General features: G+C 38.6%; 1 protein-coding gene across 1 annotated transcript in view; it reads right to left on the reverse strand.

Moving 5' to 3' along the window:
* Nucleotides 1-19023, reverse strand: part of LOC120782689 (maternal protein pumilio-like) — a 49787-nt gene that overhangs the window by 20384 nt on the left and 10380 nt on the right. Inside the window, exon 3 of the mRNA XM_040115084.1 lies at nt 17889-18812. Within this exon, the coding sequence (XP_039971018.1) occupies nt 17889-18812 (924 nt within the window). The remainder of the gene's footprint in view (nt 1-17888; nt 18813-19023) is intronic.

Here is a 19023-nt window from a genome sequence, read left to right on the forward strand (position 1 = left end):
ATTTCAGCTAAAAGTGGACAGTGCATTTACACCGATGAGGGTTGGACGTGATTACCAACCGATTTAACCTACATATATGCGAGGACAATCTAGTGAATCCTGTTCCCCAACAAGTTTTGTTGATATATCTTAGGTGGCTTATGAGATATGTGCATAAAACCTATTAGGGGCGGAGTCGTCCTCACTTTATGAACAATTTTAAACCACAAATATTCTTTTCAACTTTGATTCAATGTACCAATTTACAGTTCAGTTTCCTAATTTGTGACTTAGTTATAGCTCTATATAATTCTTCGATCAACGGAATTTTGTAAGTGGGGCAGCCATCCGAAATCACCCATTTGGTTGGTTCAAAACGGAAGCACTTGAGCGCCAGGTGGTCGCCATTAGGCCCATTGCACATCCGAGTGGTAACCAAATTATACATACCTTATCCAGCAACTCTGTGGATTTGATAAAAACTGAACTATTTTCCACCCCATCCGCCCAATGTCTCTTAAGGGGGAAGCCTACTTTAGAGGCTTAAAAAATTAGATTTTTTTGAAGAGTTTGTTTGGGGGGGAAAGAAATTATTGATTAAAGCGCAATTTATAGGGTTTATAGTTGTATATTTAAACATCATTCACAAATTTTTCGGATACGAAATCTTTGATATTCTGCCTTTGGGAAGCAATTGCCCGATGCATCTCGCATGTGCGTTTGTCGGACAGCGGGCAGGATGCAGGTCGCAATTTCTGTCGGAAACGAAAAATTCAAAAAGATTCATATTTTTTATACATCTATAACTTTGAGGATATATTCTTAGATTATTTTTAAAGAGATTTAAGCAAAAAAAATCGATTTTTTGAAGCTTTTAAAGCAGGCTCCTTCCTTAAGTTGGAGTATTGGGAGTCGTGGAATAGGTACACCGTCTCAACATGCTCTGAATTCCGCAGACTTCACTTTTCCTATTTTCTGAAGGAGAGATCTTAAGGGTAGGTGTCTTGTGATGACATCTACAATGTTACTAAGCTCCCTTTTGCCGAGAAGTAGCACTTTTTGCTAACCCATTTAATTGAATTACTAAATTTTCCTACAGGGGGTTGTCCACGTATGGACGCAATATATGTACATATTAAGGTTAGTTAAAGTGTTGAGGTGGGTAATGGTGACAAGTTATTACTTTGTTTAATGCTTAGTTAAGCTGTAGCCATTTCGAGCTGGCTTCGGTGCTAATAAACACAAGTAAATGCACAAAGGGTTGCCCACTCTGCGCATACCAAGATTCTTACTAGACTAATGTACTAGTATAGGTGATATGAGTATATATAATAAATACCTAACATACAAGCGTGACATACAGTTATACTCAATGCACAAACATATGTTTACAAATACACATTCTTGCCTTTGATACTTTGTCGTTTACAATTATAGGGACCTTATACATTGAAATCGATATTCTTTTAATCATACAAAGGCAAGAGCAAATAGAAATTTATATAACTGCAAAAAATCGTAGCACAACGATAATATAGTAGCTACACTCTGGCACCTATTACCGGATAGGTTTGCTCTTTACACAAAGAACCATTTAACTATGGTTTAAGATATTCCATACAGTTTAACTGTAGTCGGTATGGACATGAGGACACGCGTTATCAGCTCCAACTAAGACCAAATGCTTACTATCTGATCAAATTTGACAAAAACGAATCCATAAAACAAAGTTCCTTGTCAATTTTGGTATTGTGTGTTTGGGATCTGTTTATTTACGGCGCAAAAAGTTTGGTCTTTAATGACGATAATATTAAAAAAAAAAATAAAGAAACAGTACTTTTAAGTCGTCGAGTTGGCATCGAAGAAGCAGCAGATGACCTCAACAGCTGTTTGGGATCGACGCAAAACATTGTGGTTAATATTTCGGGTATGAAACGTTTCAATGCTAGACTTGATGAAAAGGCATGTGTCGTTTCAGCAAACACATTATTAACGGCACTGAGCAAAGCAAATGGGTCTGGCAGTGAACGAGAGCAAGACTAAATATCTCCTGTCATCAAACAAACAGTCGTCGCACTCGCGACTTGGCTCTCACGTCACTGTTGACAACGTCTGATTGTGTTTAACGTGGGATCCTGCTGTCGACAGCTTAACTCCACGGTGCTCAAAAGCACAACGGATCAATACAATGCGTCGATCAGCGCCCTGAAAACTGGGTAAACATTTTCAGTACCAATTGGCAGTGTGGCATGGACACACTAACCACCTTGGTAGGGTTCGAGGCCCATCTAAAACCTCTGCCGTACTTTGGGTCCGGCACCCGGTTGCAATGCAACTCCACATTCGACTGACAAAGTCAGTTCTTCCCGCGATTTGGCTTTTAACCACAGCCACCACGAATCTCCACAAAGAGCCAAACCCAATGAGCAGACTGGAGCGAACTCCAGGGGATACTGCTCCGCGTGGTACCAGGTTAAAGTCTTTGTTATGACCTTGCAGCCGAAGCTACGACCAGTTGAGCTGCCATACTGCTCTGGACTGAAGGCCAGGATCTTAGTCGCCTCTCGGTATATTCGGTTTCCCCCCCGAACCCTGAGGGGGTCCCCCCGTACCCGCAGGGGGAGTCACTGTTGACAGTCATAACTTTGAAGTCGTAGATAATTTCGTCTATCTTGGAAACAGTGTAAACACCACCAACAATGTCAGCCTTGAAATTCAACGTAGGATAACGCTTGCCAGCAGGTGCTACTTCGGACTTAGTAGGCAATTGAGAAGTAAAGTCCTCTCTCGACGAAGAAAAACCAAACTCTATAAGGCACTCATAATTCCCGTCCTGCTATGTGGTGCAGAGGCTTGGACGATGACAACAACTGATCAGTTGAAGTTGCGAGTTTTCGAGAGAAAATCTCTGCGAAGGATTTAGGGTCATTTGCGCGTTGGCCCCTGCGAATTTCGCATTCGATGGAACGATAAGCTATATGAGATATATAACGACATTGACATAAGTACTTAAAAGGCAGCTAGGTCATGTTGTCCGAATGGACGAAAACACTTCAACTCTGAAAGTATTCGACGCAGTACCCGCCGGGAGAAGCAGAGGAAGAGGAAGACCTCCACTCCGTTGGAAGGACCAGGTAGAGAAGGACCTGCCTTCGCTTGTAATATCCAATTAGCACCACGTAGCGAAAAGAAGAAACGACTGGCGCGCTGTTGTTAACTCGGCTATAATCGCGTAAGCGGTGTCTACGCCAATAAAGAAGAAGAAGACGACACTAAAGTACATCCCAGCTGAGGCACATGACAAGTGTATGGAAAATTGGATGAAGCGTCGACATGCGAGTATTGGCTCAGGAGCCTACGTATTTGAAGACGACAATAAAGATGTCCATTAAAATACGTGAAAATTTTGTTTTTTTTTTTTATTTTTTGGCAGCCCAGGTCAAATCTGTTTAGATGGTAATATAAGCAAAAAGACATTAGCAACAAGCAACACCACGCGCATAATATTAATGAAGTTGGAGCTCATAAAGGGATGAGGAAGTAATGTTGATCAACCGGTTTACCGAACACAACTGAGTTGAGTGCGGCTTTTTGTGCGAAACATAATGAGAATTGTATGCTGCATGTGTATTTGTATGTATATAAGCTTGTAAATTATGTTTGCTATGTAATTTAAAGAAGAAAAAAATCTACTTGTTGAATTGGTTCACTGACTGACTAACATTCTGGCACGCTTGATTAGCGCACTATTTTCAATTGGGAAACTGTATATGAATGCGTTGTGCAACACTTGGTGGGTCTATCCCTAAAATCTGTGATATTACCCCTTCCAAACAGACTGTTGACTAGCAACCGTATATTTTAAATAAACATCAAGCAAAGGCTGCTAAACAACCCTCTGTTACTAACAACCGCTTTACCATCGGCCACTGGCATTCTTCATATTTTGAATGGACAATTTTAAATTAAAATAAATACTTTCCGGTTTCAATTAGACAAAAGGGGAACAATGAATGTTTGACAGCTATGAAGTACACATACATATGTGTAGTGTTTACAAACGCACACATACATATAAATGAATAAAGCGAAGCAAATACAATTCGTTTAAGTTAATGAAGCTAATTTGAGTTGTTTCGATGGAATTTTGCCAGTCTCAATGTAGCGTTTAACACCTGAGGATCGGTAGAGTTATGAACAAAAAAATGAACTAATAATAAAGAATGAAGAATATGCGAAAGAATTTGCTTAAGCATAGTTCGACTTGAAACTATTTTCTAGCCCGTCACTAACTTTACCACAGACTTATGGTCTCGCACAAACCAAATACACTCTTGGACCGAAATTGTTAAAAAAAAATGAGGTAAGCTCGAGCAAGTTCTGAAACGAGTTCCAAATACAAACACCCACAGCGCTAAAACTGGCATCCACAAGGCAGCCGACGGGCTGGCCAGGGCTGATTCGTTCTAAGCTGAAGAAAAAATTTGGACATCGAAATATCTCAAGTCTAAATAAGTTGGAGTCAAATCAAAAGGCCAACACACGATCGAGATAAATGGAAGAGTCTCATTGTGGCTCTTTACTCCTACGCGGAGCCAGAAGATACAATATATACATACATATGTATATATCGGGTTCCCCAAGTAAAAGTACTTTCAGTACACATTTCTTCAAAAATGATGCCGGTGATAACGTAACCGTCAATGGCGATCGTTAACGCGCAATGATAACCGACTATTTAATGTCTGAAATTGAAGCTCGTCATCTAGGCGACATTTGGTTTCAACAAAACGGCGCCACTTCCCACACATCGCGTCAAGCAATAGAATTATTGAGAGAACACTTCTGTGAGCAGATAATTTCACGTTTTGGGCCGGTCGATTGGCCACCAAAATAGTGTGATATCACACAGTTAGACTTTTTCCTGTGGGAATATGTAAACTCTAAAGTCAATGCGGACAACCCCGCTTCGATTCAGGCCTTGGAGAAAAACATCACGCGTGTCACTCGCCAGTTAGTCGAAATGGCCGAACGAGTCATCGAAAATAGGACTAAACGGTTGAACAATCTGAGACGCACAAATTTTTAGAAATGCTGCCGATTTGACAGCTCTGGATCGGCTAAAAAACCGGCACCGCTCCGATTACATAGACCGGACTGTCATGGTAACGGATTATTATGTAACACTGCATACAGAACACAAAATTGTTTTATGATACTCTAAGCCACAGTTTAAGTTTCAAGCTTGGCATTTTATGTATAATTTCACTACAGTATTAATGTCCATAAGCTTCCAATATATTCGCTACAGGTATTTTTAAATGTACATATGACACGTGCTCTTGAAGATCATTAGTCTTTAATATTACTACCTTTTTGACAAATGTTTAGAATGACACTTAGCGAGAGCTGGGAAAACATAGAAATGTGTATGGCCATAAAAATATATATTCCTTTTCGTATCTCATTAACAAAAAAAATTTATATTTCCATTATTTACCATCTCTTGTGAGAGCGCCACATCCTCGGCATTACGAGCGTCGAACATAAATTCGTGAAGTAATTTCATCATGGGTAACAAATGCGGTTAGCGCCTTGAAATTTTTAAATATCGCTGATGTGTTGCTTTAAGTCAATTATAAGATTTTAATTACGTAATTAAGATCATATAGAAAATATAGCAATTTGTTTACGGTTGGGGGTCAGATAAAGTATTAATCTAAACCGCGCTGAACTCGACGTGAATGATAAATTTACATTTAACTAAAACAACAAAAAATATGCATATTAAAAAAACTTAAAACAGGGAAAACATTACACTCTTTCATTAAATATTTTCACTTTTCACAGATCATGCAATATATTCGACAAACTTTTCACTTTTTAATAGATATAGCACTTTTTTTAAAATATTATTTGTGCTCATATACTCGTATAAGCAATGCTTCCAGCACTCTCTAAACACGCTAGAAGTCACTCGTTCAATTTTTACTTCGGAGTTTTACTTATCACTTGATTTGTAGCTGTGACACTGCAACTGTTTTGCAATTAAGGTGCACCACCCGGTAGTGCAACAAGATTAAAAAAACAACGAATCAAATCATCTGCCACTATTGAAGAGGCAGAGAGCGAAATTTTACAACTGTAGAACAGACACTGGAGCATATGTACATAGGTGGTGTGCATTCTGCAAACAAACGAAGTAGTAGCCAACAGGTACTGTTCACATATCAGCACTTTAACGTTTAAACCTCGTTTGTTAGCATTTTATCGTCACAAAGCCACAACGGTCATGCTGCTGACTCGCTCGCTGATTTAACTAATTTGCGCGTGCGAGAGAGAAAGCGTTTAATTAGGGAACGCGTTTTCTTATTATTATTTTTTGGCGCTGTTACATGTGATTTGTGCCACTATAGCATATACGCACGAAATTATCACCAAATTTATATATGCACATATCTTTTAAATATTCACAAGCACTTGCTTATACATATATGGTATATTGTATGTATAAATATATGAAACTTTAATTTTTTTATATTTTCACGCTCACATTGTCCAAAAGAAAATCTTAACAATTCACTTCGACACACATAAAAAGAAAGAAATTATTTCTTTTTGTAGCACGCCGAACCCTCAAGTAAATTAACAAAAACAAAAACAAAAAATACCGATCTAGTCGAGTCATCCGAATCGAACAGCGAAACCACGCCAAAAACTAAGTTGATACGAATACTTAGCGAAATTATGATTGCAGGCAGACGCTAACAAAGCAAGACTGAGACCAGCTGGCGAAGTGCCAAATCGCCGGTATGCGGTGCCACAGGCTGAAGTGAGTGTGGCGAGCAAACGCATTAGCGCATTGAGTAAAAGAGTGCGGGTAGAGAGTGTATCTGAACAATCCGCAAAGCATGCTATACCAATAATACCCAAGTGTGAGCATTAGAAAAATACACAAGCAGACGGAAACGAATAACGTGCATACCGTATTTGCGAGCATCTATACAGCGTTTCATAGAGTGAGAGCCACAGTTTCAAAGCGAAAAACTTGTTTATTGTAATTTCGATAAATCAACCGCCAAATCAAACACGTGTAGAAATAAGTGTACGTTACGTATAAAATCAACGTAGCGAGCGAACAAAACAAACGATAAATAAAAATATTAAATAAAAAAATAAACAAATGACTAAGTAACATAAGCAGAGCGGTAAACACATGAAATTTAACAAGAGTAGCAATGATAGAATTTAATAGAAACATTCATTTGAAGTCCCAGGCCTACAGAGACATTCAAACGGAAATGAAACAAAAACAAAATTACATTAAATAAAATAAAATTAAATTAAATAAAAAAATAAAAGAAAATAAAAAAATTCATTTACAATAAAAAAATAAAAATAATAAAAAATAAAAAATAATAAACAAAAAAATAAAAATAATAATAATAAACAAAAATAATAATAATTATAAATTAAAAACAAATTTAACAAATAATGAAAGGCTAAATTCGGGTGTAAATGAACATTTTATACTCTTGCAACTTGCGGGTATCAATGCCAGCGAAATACCTTAAGGTGTAAAATGTCAACCCGAGAGTCGAAATCCAACTATTATAATGCCGCATACTAGAAAAATGTTCCCTGAGCTTCATTAAAGAACCTGACATACAACCACTCAACACATGAAGTAATGTGACCCTGATATTCGATAACCCTGTTATTAATTATATGAGGGGTAGGTCATGTTTTCGTCCATTTGTATCTACTTTAGGCACACAGATAAAACATATTCTGTAATTTTCATTGAGATAACTCAAATGCTGGTCTAATGTTCATCTTAAAATCACACGGAAGTTTGAAAATCTTTATCTTATGTACATATGTATGTATGTATATGCGGGCCACAGGAAGTATTGAGCCGATTCAGCCTATTTGTAGCACACAGACATACTACTATCAGGAAAGAATTTTCTCTGAATTTCAATTATATATCTCAAAAGTCAACTATAAATACCGGGGTCCACATATTCCCTACCGTGGGGCTTGAACAATTTTGGTTGAATTTGGATAAATATTGATGATAAGGTAGCATACTGTAAAGGCATTTTTCGTGCAAAGTTTTATCCCCTCACTTTAATTGCTTCTTGATTTGTACTGGAAAATGAGAGAATCAAATGGAGTTTAAAATTGTAGTATATAGGAAGTAGGCGTGGTTGTAGTCCGAAGTCGCCCATTTTACACTGTACTATGGGAATATGAGAAGAATGTTACGTACAAAATTTAGACGAAATCGGTCGGTCGGGTTCCGAGATATAAGTTTTTACCAAAATGAGGGCGGTGCCACGTCCATCGTCCCATTTTTACACCGGTTTCTTATACCACCTCAGAGGTAAATTTTAACTTCTCTGGCGTATTAAATTTTTGATTTATCCCGCTTTTAGTAGTTTTTAACCATACCGTTATATGAGTTGTCAGCCCATAATACCGGATAACACTCAAATAATACTACTTGTTGGCAGTTTGGCTGGTCGGTAGGAATTCAGAATGCACCATACCTCGATAATCAAAGAAAACTGTCAACATAATCTTGATTTTTGACCTGCTTTGACATGGGTTTTTCGGCTTCAGCTCAACTTTGCCACGATATTCTGCCGATTAGTCGGGTCATAAGCATAGATCCAAAACTCATCTCCAGTAATAAATACGTTTCATGACATCAAGGTAGTCAGAAAGCATTGTTTGTTTCAAAGACAGAAACGCGACGTGGTTTTTTCGTTCTGGATTATTTTTTTATTCTGAATGTTAATCGTCGTTTCTCAAGCACCAAATCCTTTATTTTATTGACGTATTGATAATCAGTTGATTTTGATGGCCGTACTGGACGTAGTTCGCCGTCAACACGTTATTTCTCGACCCTCTTTTGAAAAATTTGTATCACCGAAAACCTTTTACAATATTCTGATCGTTCCGGGACTAGAAATTTTATCCCACACATAAAATTTCATAGAACTTTGTTGAATAATTTCACTCATCGTAAAAATCACCAAATGCACATTATGTATAGAAAGACAAGCGTATACTAAACCCTAGAAAAAAATATTTCGACGAATGGGTTTTCGAGCGAAATTAAAATGTCTTACTACTTTTTGCCTACAGTAATATATGCTATAGTGGCTCGATATGGACGCTTCCGACAAATGAGCGGCTTCTTGGGAAAAAGAAAATTCTATATCGATATCTCAAAAACTGAGGAACAAGTTCGGGCATATACAGACAAACGAACGGCCATGACTCAGCTCATCACCCAAATTGTTGTATACCCTGTTCAGGCTATAAAATTGCATGGTAAGCAACAGCACACGGTCATTGAGCATAATTTCGATATTGGTTGGTACAAGAATAATTTAAAATATTTTAAAAGTTTTAACAGTTTTAACAGTAGCTAAATAAATCCAAATTACGAGAGAGAACTAATAAGTTAAATATGGTTTGAAGGAGAATACTTCAAGACCTCTCGAGTTTAGAGCCGAAAATGGTACAATATTAAGTCCAATACACATATGATTGACCTTACGATGTCGTAAACTTACATAAATACGCTTTATTTGATTTGTACACTGCTCGGTATTGGTAATCATCATTTGATTTGCTACTTTTGTATCTTGAGCTGTTTTAACGATATATTTGCGCCTAATGGTAGATCGACAAAAATATATCCAACAACACTAAATACTAGAAACAATTTTTATAAGAAACTAAAAAGATATACAATACAAATACAATAATTGAAACGAAGAATTGTCTACTCCATACAAAACACGCTTAACCATCGGTTTAAGCAAAGAATGAGGAGAATAAACAGCAATAAAAAAAATATCAAAGTTCGTTGTACCAATTGGCGTGACGTCTTTCTATTAATGAAGCTGTCCAGTCCAGTAAGTATTTATACCGGCAAATGCTTCCAACTGAAATCACTTTGATGTGAAAATTATTAGAACTTTGGCTTATCTTTGGCGAGAACTTGTCATACATATGTAAGTATATACATATGTACATCACTTTATCGTAGCATGACAATAACCTTGAAATAGTTTTGTGAACTATTTTTTTTTATATAGACCCCAATATACATCGAATATTTTCTGAAAGCTGATGAGTTTGGTTTTGATAAACACATATATTATATATGTACATATAGATATGTTATTGTACATGAATAGATAATATGTGTTACATAAACGATCACAGAGGCCATGATTTTTTTCTATTTCGCAGCAGAGTCGGTAATTCGAACAACTACGGTTCAGGTTCACTATTGCTGCTGTGGAAGAGAGTTTCGAAGCAAACCCGAATGAGTCCATCTTCGCCGCACGTTGGAACTGTGCCCACCAACTTTATGGAAAATTTGGCGGAAGGATCTTACTTCGCGACCTTATCAAATCCAACTCGTGCCAGAATTGAAGCCAAACGACCAACAAGAGTTTCGCATGTTCGGTGCATAAGTTCAAAACGACTTGGCTACCCAATCCCAACAGAAAATTTGGTTCAGCGATAAAGCTCACTTTTGGTCAATGTTAATAAACAAAATTGTCCCATTTGGTGATGATAATCCACAAGCAATTGTTGAAACATCAGTGGATTCTCCGAAAGTGCTCTCTAAAATGAAAAATCTGTGATTGGTTGAAAATGGATTTTCAAATTTCTGAAGCTGGGATCTTAAGGTTAAAAATACCATGATAACCGCTACAATATTACCAAGCTAACTTTTGCCCAGAAGTAGAAGCTTTTTGCTCTACAACTCTACGGTTGCCTGTGTTCCAAGACCTCAGGTGTTCCTTTAGATAATGGTCTGAGGCAGCTCGTCTGCCCCGAGCGGGCCAGCATTTTAATTTCGTCTATTCCTACACCACCGTATGCCCGATATTAACCGAGTGATCTACTGAGAGTGTAGTTATTGCTTGGTTGCGTCACCTAGGGAAGTGAGACTAAATATTGCCGCTACGGTTTGCCGTGATTGCGACTTTGCTATCCGCATAAAGGTTTATGGACTTGCTGGTTATAGCAAAAACACACTTGCCACCTTCTGTTATGCCCATAATTTCGGCCTGAAAGACTGAATTGTAGTCAATTATTACTATAGAAGCGAATTCCCGTTCCTATTTCAACCTTTGACCAGTCGATCACAGAACCTTTAACCCATTCTTCTCTATTGGGAAACGAAAACATTGTGATTACTTCCTCATGAATCTACCTTTTTCGGTCACATTGACATTTGACCGTGATGACGCCGAGTTTGGGTAACTCTATAGAGCCCTTATTAATGACTTTTTCGTGCCTGAATTGGAGGATGTTGAAGTGAACGACAGTTGGTTCCAACAAGACGACGCTACATGTTATATAGCCAACGAAACAATCAATTTATTGAAGGAAACGCACGTTATCTCGCATCGTTGTATTCGGTGTTCCAGTTCAGAGTAGGTTTCCTTCCGAGATTTTTATCATCGATTGAAGATCAGTAGTACATTTGGTTTATTATGATAAAAACCAATGTTGAGTACTAAACCAACTATGGTGAAGCTTAGATTTCAGATATTTTGAGGCACAATAGAGTAAAGTACAACATGGACACAATCCACACCAAGTCTTATTCGTCCTATATGCAATTGTTGAGGTTAGTAAAATGACCAATTCATAAAAGATATATCAACATTATGGCATAATCGCTAAGCAATTATATTTATTTGACAATTTAATTGAAGTAATTACCGACAATGCTGGTTCGACTGCGAGAAAGAGATACAGAAATATAAAAAAGGAATAAAGTAGAAAATTAGAAAAGGTAATAAGCAGCAAACAAGAGTTGACGGGGGCTAGTGTTCGACCCCCTGTCAACTCATAACGCAACGTTGAAATAGAGAGTCGAACACTTTTTTCTTGTTTTGGAGATATGAGTGCAGAGCGCGCACCATATTCACCGTATAAACAACAAATGGGTAGCAACAAAGAGGCAGACACGAGATTAAAGGGCCGCGTTCGTGATCTTCTCACACAACGACCGAACTAGCAAGCATGAACGAGCGAGTAAAAAATAGATTTGCATATAAATACAAAAATCGACGCTAACACAAAAGTTAAGCACTGCTCTGAGACCTAGGGCACTAAATATATTTGTATAAGATCGGATACAAAATGAGCGAATTGTTTTGTGTTTACCTCTTTTTCGCTCTGAATTAATACAATACATACATAAGTATGTATGTACATACGAGTTTGATATGAAAAAGGTAAAAAAAAAAACACGAACAACAAAAATACAAAGCAAAATGCAAAAATGGATATCTTGACAGAGTACATACAAGGGAAGAAACAAAGCGAACTCAGAACACGTGCAAATACTCTTAAATTTTATTTCTTGAAATACTTGAAGAATATGTAGACGGAGGAAAAGTATGACAAATAAGTATGTGAAAAGAGAAGAAATAAAATACAAAAAGTAGCTGAAGTAAATTTGAAAAAATGTATTGTACTACATATGTAGTACATATGTATATACAATTGAAATCGGAACTTAATGGCTCTCAGCTGTTTATCGATTAAAAATAATTCGAGAAATGCAAGCTTACTGCAGCTCCACTCAAATTAAAATGTAAATAAATAAACAATTAAACGTGTTGTTTTGCAATAAATGCCGGCCGGTACAACCCGATCTGTTCAAATGCTCACTTACCGGCATCGGCTAGTAGTGCCGGCAAAATATCTCGCATTCACGAAAAACATGTGAATAAGCATGCAGGCGGGTACATGCACCTATGTACATGCATGTGCATATGCTTACCTCTATGCATATACTATAATAATATGCAGAAATGTGTTGTACATGAGCGTGCATATAATTTATATGTATCAATTGACATTTTTATTTCATACATACATACATATGTATATTCATCATGAACGAATGGCATGTATGGAAGTAAATGTGTAACAATATTGTAACACTTTTATGCTAGCACTTCTATGGGAACAAGTTTTCTAGAAAGAAAATAATTTTGGGCAAATGGACTTACAATTGCTTTTGCTAATTGCAGAAATATATATACATATATAGTGCCTATATGAAGTCTAAGAAAGAAATATATTTACACTCAATCCTCGGTATGATAAGTCAAAGGCTATGGGACAAAAATAATTTATAAGTACGGAGGCTGCTATATACATATATTTCTGGCCTAGGCAACACTAAGTGTTGCCAGGTGCAATCTGACATTTACATTGGAAAGTTTGACATTTTTTAGCATAACATCACTCAAAACGTTTTGTCATTTTATCGTGAATTGTTTTATTTACAGGGAATTAAAAAATTCATCTCGACCAAAAAATGGAATTAACTCGTGAACATTTTCGTGCGATCATTTTTCACAACAAGAGTGCATCGATGAACTAAAATCTTTGTATGGCTATGAAGCACCATCCTATAGCACTGTGAAAAACTGGTACAACGAATTCAATCGTGGCCGACGCTCGCTCAAAGACGAATTCCGTGAAGGTCGTCCAAAAACAGCCGTTGTGCCAGAAAACATCGATGCCGTACGTGAACTGATAATGCAAGACCGTCATGTAACATACCTTCAGATAGAGGCATGTCTATGCATTTCTCCCACCAGCATACATTCGATATTGCTTGAACACCTGGCCGTAAAAAAGGTTTGTTCTCGTTGGATCCCTCACAATTTGACAATCGCTCAAAAAAAGGCTCGTGGGTATTGGTGTAAAGAAATGCTGAAAAAATACGATCGCGGTGCTTCAAAAGACGTTTATATGATCGTCACAGGTGACGAATCATGGATATATGCGTATGAGCCCGAAACAAAACAGCAATCGACCGTGTGGGTCTTCCAAGACGAGCCAAATCCAACGAAAGTTGTTCGTGGAAGAAGCACTTCGAAGCAAATGGTCGCCTGTTTCTTCGGCAAAACTGGTCATGTGGCGACTGTTCCGCTTGAGCAACGTAGGACGGTCAATTCTGAGTGGTACACCACCATTTGTTTGCCTGAAGTCTTCGGAAAAATTCGAAAAACGAACAAGAGAAGACGAATCATTGTGCACCACGACAATGCGAGCTCTCACACATCGGCTCAAACCAGCGCCTTTTTGACCGGCCAAAATGTCGTATTGATGGGTCATCCGCCGTACAGCCCTGACTTGGCACCCAATGACTTCTTTTTATTTCCACACATCAAGAAAATAATGCGTGGTCAACGATTTTCGTCGCCAGAAGATGCTGTTAAAGCATTCAAAAACCATGTTTTGGAGGTGTCTCAATCGGAGTGGAAAAAGTGCTTCGAAAATTGGTTTGAGCGCATGCAAAAGTGTATAAATCTTGATGGAGAATATTTTGAAAAACAATAAAACCATTTTCGTTGATAAATATTCCTTTTTTCATTATTACGCCAGGAATATATATAGCAGCCCTCGTATAATTATATTATGTGCGCAACTAAGTTCCCGCTGTTTGTCAATAGACGCCTGCAGCAGTTAGTGGTGATCGAATTTGATATAACCAAAACGTGATAAACTTAACCTAGACATTTGAAAAAGAAACTGCGTTTCCACATTAAGGACTTTGTTTATGTGTCATATACTTTTGATTGTGCGAATATGCCCAATTTTTACCAAAATAATCGTCATTTGCGGGAAGTGTTGATTTTCTTCTTTCAGTCAAAGAAATCGGCGGCTGAAACAGAACTGGAACTCCAAAAAGTTTACGAGAGTCAGCAACCCAAGTGAAAAAGAGGCCGTGCGCTTCGTTATGAGCGACCGTACGCGTGAAGGAAGGTCAAAAACGCTCGAAGACGGTGAATTGGAGACATTGCTCGATGAGAATCCGTAAGAAGAGCTTGCTTTGGCATTGGGAGTCGTCCAATAAGTAATTTCAAAGCGACAAAGCGGCATGCGAAAAACGACCTCAATACCAAAAGTGGCTTAAAATAGTGATAATTCCGCATGACAACGCTCGACCTCACGCAGCCAAACCCGTTAAAACCTACCTTGAAACGCTTAAACGGGAACACCACCTGTCATATTCTCCAGATATTATACAGTCCGATTATTATTGGCTCAGAAGCAGTTTCACTAACAGGACGACATCAAAAAATTAATTCATTCTTGGATAGCATCACAAGATGAACAGTTTTACAGTAATGGTATTCGAGGTTTGCCAGAAAGATCGAAAAAGTTGTGACTAGCGATGGACAAAATTTCGAATAATTTCACCTTATAATTTGCGCGCGAAAATCGAAACTGACTCTCTGTGACTTTTTCAGTTTTCGAAACTGAAAATTTACTTCGGAAAACGGCCTATGCGAGCCACACGAAATTATAAAAAGGTTGTACTAATCTGGGTATTAGTTTACATGGACCAGTCCGGGTCAAATTTGATCTTGATTGTTTATATTTATCTAAAATTTACATTTGGCCCTTTAACAAACAAGGAAATGATTTTATTAATTTATATGGACTAGCTATATAAATAGCATGAGACTGCGTAGAGAGTTTTGAATACGTTATGTACATATGTATGTACGTAACTAGAGTTTTAAAAGTTTCGATAGAATATATCCCGGTTCTCAGGATTTATTTTTGGATTTTTAAGTGTTTTAGATCTAAGTTGTGGACGTTCGACCACTAGGCAGGTTATTCAGATTATATTTTAAGAAAGCTAATATGAATTTTGAACATCAATTAAAACGTGCATGCCTTGTAAAAAAAAAGAGTCAAGCATACAGCAAATTAATTTTAAGAGACACATACCACTTGGCACGAAGCCCTTTGTATCTGCCATAGCAAGCCATAAAAGTCCATGGGAAGGCACTGGAATATTTCAATTGCATTACAAGAACTCGTATATTGCGAACGTCTATAGATTCTAAAATGCGATGTGTTGTTATAACTGGAATGTGAATTAAGCAAATATGGGCATTCGCTGAGGTTGATGACAGTGGCAAAAGGAATAAACTTTAAACGCTCAACAGCATATGGCCAGCAAGAACCGAAGAAAATACTGCCAAGATGGACCGACTTTAATGCGAAGAAGGAGAAGAACAGGTTCAAATAGCAGAAAGTTGCTTTTAGAATTCTACACTGCAAAAACTACATACATATCGTATAGTGATGTATACACATCCCAATGCATATTTCAGTTTGTGGCAAAAAATGCATGCAACTTGTAGATTTGTGTGTTGGCAACATGTGTGCTATGAAGATGGCGTGTACTAGTGTGTTGTCTCAGTTGTTATTGCTGCTACTGATGTTCTAGTCAAGGCATATGTAGCTCAGATTGCATATAGGTACACATAACTCTCGCACACAAACACGCCTTCTATGTAAAGCAGCTGCAATTAAATCGAACCGGCGAATGGTTGTGACCGGTGATGTCTACCCTTGTCCATGTGGTGGAAGTCGTCGCTCTTTCTTTCTAGCGTGATCGCGTTTAAAATGCGCAGCAACGTGTAGGTTGCATCGTCAACCGGGCGTCCTGCCATAGCGGCAAAAGTCAAAGCGCACAGAAAGAAGCAACAAAGGCAAATAAGAAGAGTCAAAGAAATATTGCTTTTTCCTGTAACAAGTGCAATTTATACCACAGTCATAAGAATACACACTCAAGATCAAATTTGACCCGGACTGGTCCCAATAAACTGCGCGGACAAGCCACATCGATGAAAATTCCAAGAGTGGTACAACCATATTTTAAACCCTATTTGGGTGACAAGACACAGGTTAGTTTTCTTCGAAATTAGTTAGAAGGACGTTCAGGAACCGCGCTGTTTCGACGAGATCGGATTATACAGAGAAGATTGTTGTTGTAGTGTTAGAAAATTAGAAATTCTTGAAGTAATTTCGAGGAAAGGTGCCAAGTTGGCAGTCCTTGGACGGATAATAATAAGGTGCCGTTCCAGTTACTTAGGCCCGACTGTCGCGTGAACGGAGGGGTGTTAAATAAGTTGGATTCATTGGACATGCAACCATCCCTTTGCATATTCACACATGATTGTTGTTGTTGTTATAGCGAAATAATTCTGCCGAGTTGACAGTCTTTGACCGGATAAAAATCCGGTCCGTCCGGGTTACGTTGACCCAACTGTCGTGGGAATCGGTAAAACAGGATCTCATTGCACGCAGGACATATATTTAGTCTGTCGGGGTCAGTTATGGATAGGTAGGAGTTGAACCTGCTAAAATATCCAGAACGAGGTAGCGCCAGGTAACTCTTCGTCTGGAATGGGTGGTAATTTAACTCGAAATATGGCTTTCACTGAAAAGGAGTGGATGCTAATGGTTCTACTGAGAATGGCGTTCAGTACGTGTCTGAAGTTCGTAGACTGCTCGGTGTATTGCTCTATAGCGTCGATGTAATCAAGGATCTATGCGGTTTCGCTCCAAGCAGATAACAGATGTTCTCAAATATATGTATGTTCATGTGACTGAAAGAAATAACAAAACCTTTCGAAAATCAATTGCAGTACCCCTATGCCTCATAAATTTTCTTATCTGTGACTGTGAATTCAATAGCGCCGATTGGCTCGAATATAGGTATGTAACGGCTAAGTGCACCCGTTATAAATTTTATATGTAAACATATATGTACATATGCAAATGATATATTTATGTATGAGCCCGAAAGTCTATCTAGTTTATCTAGAAATGAAATTATTCATCACCATTAATTTTATTTCTGCCTCAATAACACTAATATAATACAAACACACATATATTTGCTCGAAAATTAGTTATAATGCACACCGACTTGATCTCTGCAATATTTTATACCCTCTTTGCATAATTGTTAGTATGATAAAATGTAATGCATTAGAAACTAATAAATCAACAATAAAAAATGGTAAATGACTCACCGCTGCTGCATTACGGTTAGCGGCAGCAGCAGCCGCGGCAGCATTATTCATAAATGGATTTTGTGGCAACATGCCCATGGCGGCGGCGGCAGCGGCCGCAGCAGCATTTGGTGGTTGTCCACCGAAGTACACTAGCTCACCAGGTCCGCCAGGTGGACCGGGTGGTCCCGGTGGCTTTGGCACACCGTTCATGCCCACACCTGGATGCACCCCCGGATCGTACATATTGCAATTGCCTGCTTGCATGCCGGCTGGCATTTGCATGTGCGGTGGTTGCATGCTTGCTGCAATAGCGGCAGCCGCCGCAGCAGCTGCTGGATTATTCATTGCATGATTCAGTAAATTCGAACCGAATTGTTGATGTGGCGTCATTTGAGAGGGGTGTGGCGGCCCATGTTGTTGTTGTTGATGCTGTTGCTGCTGTTGTGAGTGGGACATTGGCATCTGTTGACCACCGTTACCACCATGTTGCTGCTGTTGTTGCGCCGATTGCTGATGTGCCGGGTGTGGCGGTTGTTGTTGTTGCTGTTGTTGATGTTGCTGCTGCTGCTGTTGCTGATGTTGTTGCTGCTGCTGCTGCTGCTGCTGTTGTTGATGTTGTTGTTGCTGCTGCTGATGTTGCTGTTGTGCGGCAACAACCTGTGACATCATATGATTGTGCTTGGCCACAGCAGCAGTATGCATTGCCGCCATGCCAGCGGCAGTTGCGGCTGCACTTCCACCGCTCACACCCATCTGACCAACACCCATCTGAGAGGGTCCACCCATCGATGGATGCATACCACCATTCGTACCGATACTACCGATGTTGGCGCCCATACCAATGGGGCCAATGGTGCCCGGTCCACTGCCTGGTAATGCACCTGGTGTCACACTGCCCGTGTTCATTTGCGGCGGTGGATTGTACTTCCATTTATCGGGGTTCTACAATGAAAAAAAGATGTACATCAATTAAAAGAATTATAATTAAATATAATATATACAATATATGTAAATATATAAATAATAACTTCGTAATCCGTATCGGACCACGCTCACAAAACGCGAATAAAAGAAAACCTATAAAGTAGCACAATCAAGCACTAAATTAAGATATTTGTACAGCTATGATTTGGCACAGAGGGTCGCAGTTGAA

This window comes from Bactrocera tryoni, chromosome 1, assembly GCF_016617805.1.
Source record: "Bactrocera tryoni isolate S06 chromosome 1, CSIRO_BtryS06_freeze2, whole genome shotgun sequence".
NCBI lineage: Eukaryota > Metazoa > Arthropoda > Insecta > Diptera > Tephritidae > Bactrocera > Bactrocera tryoni.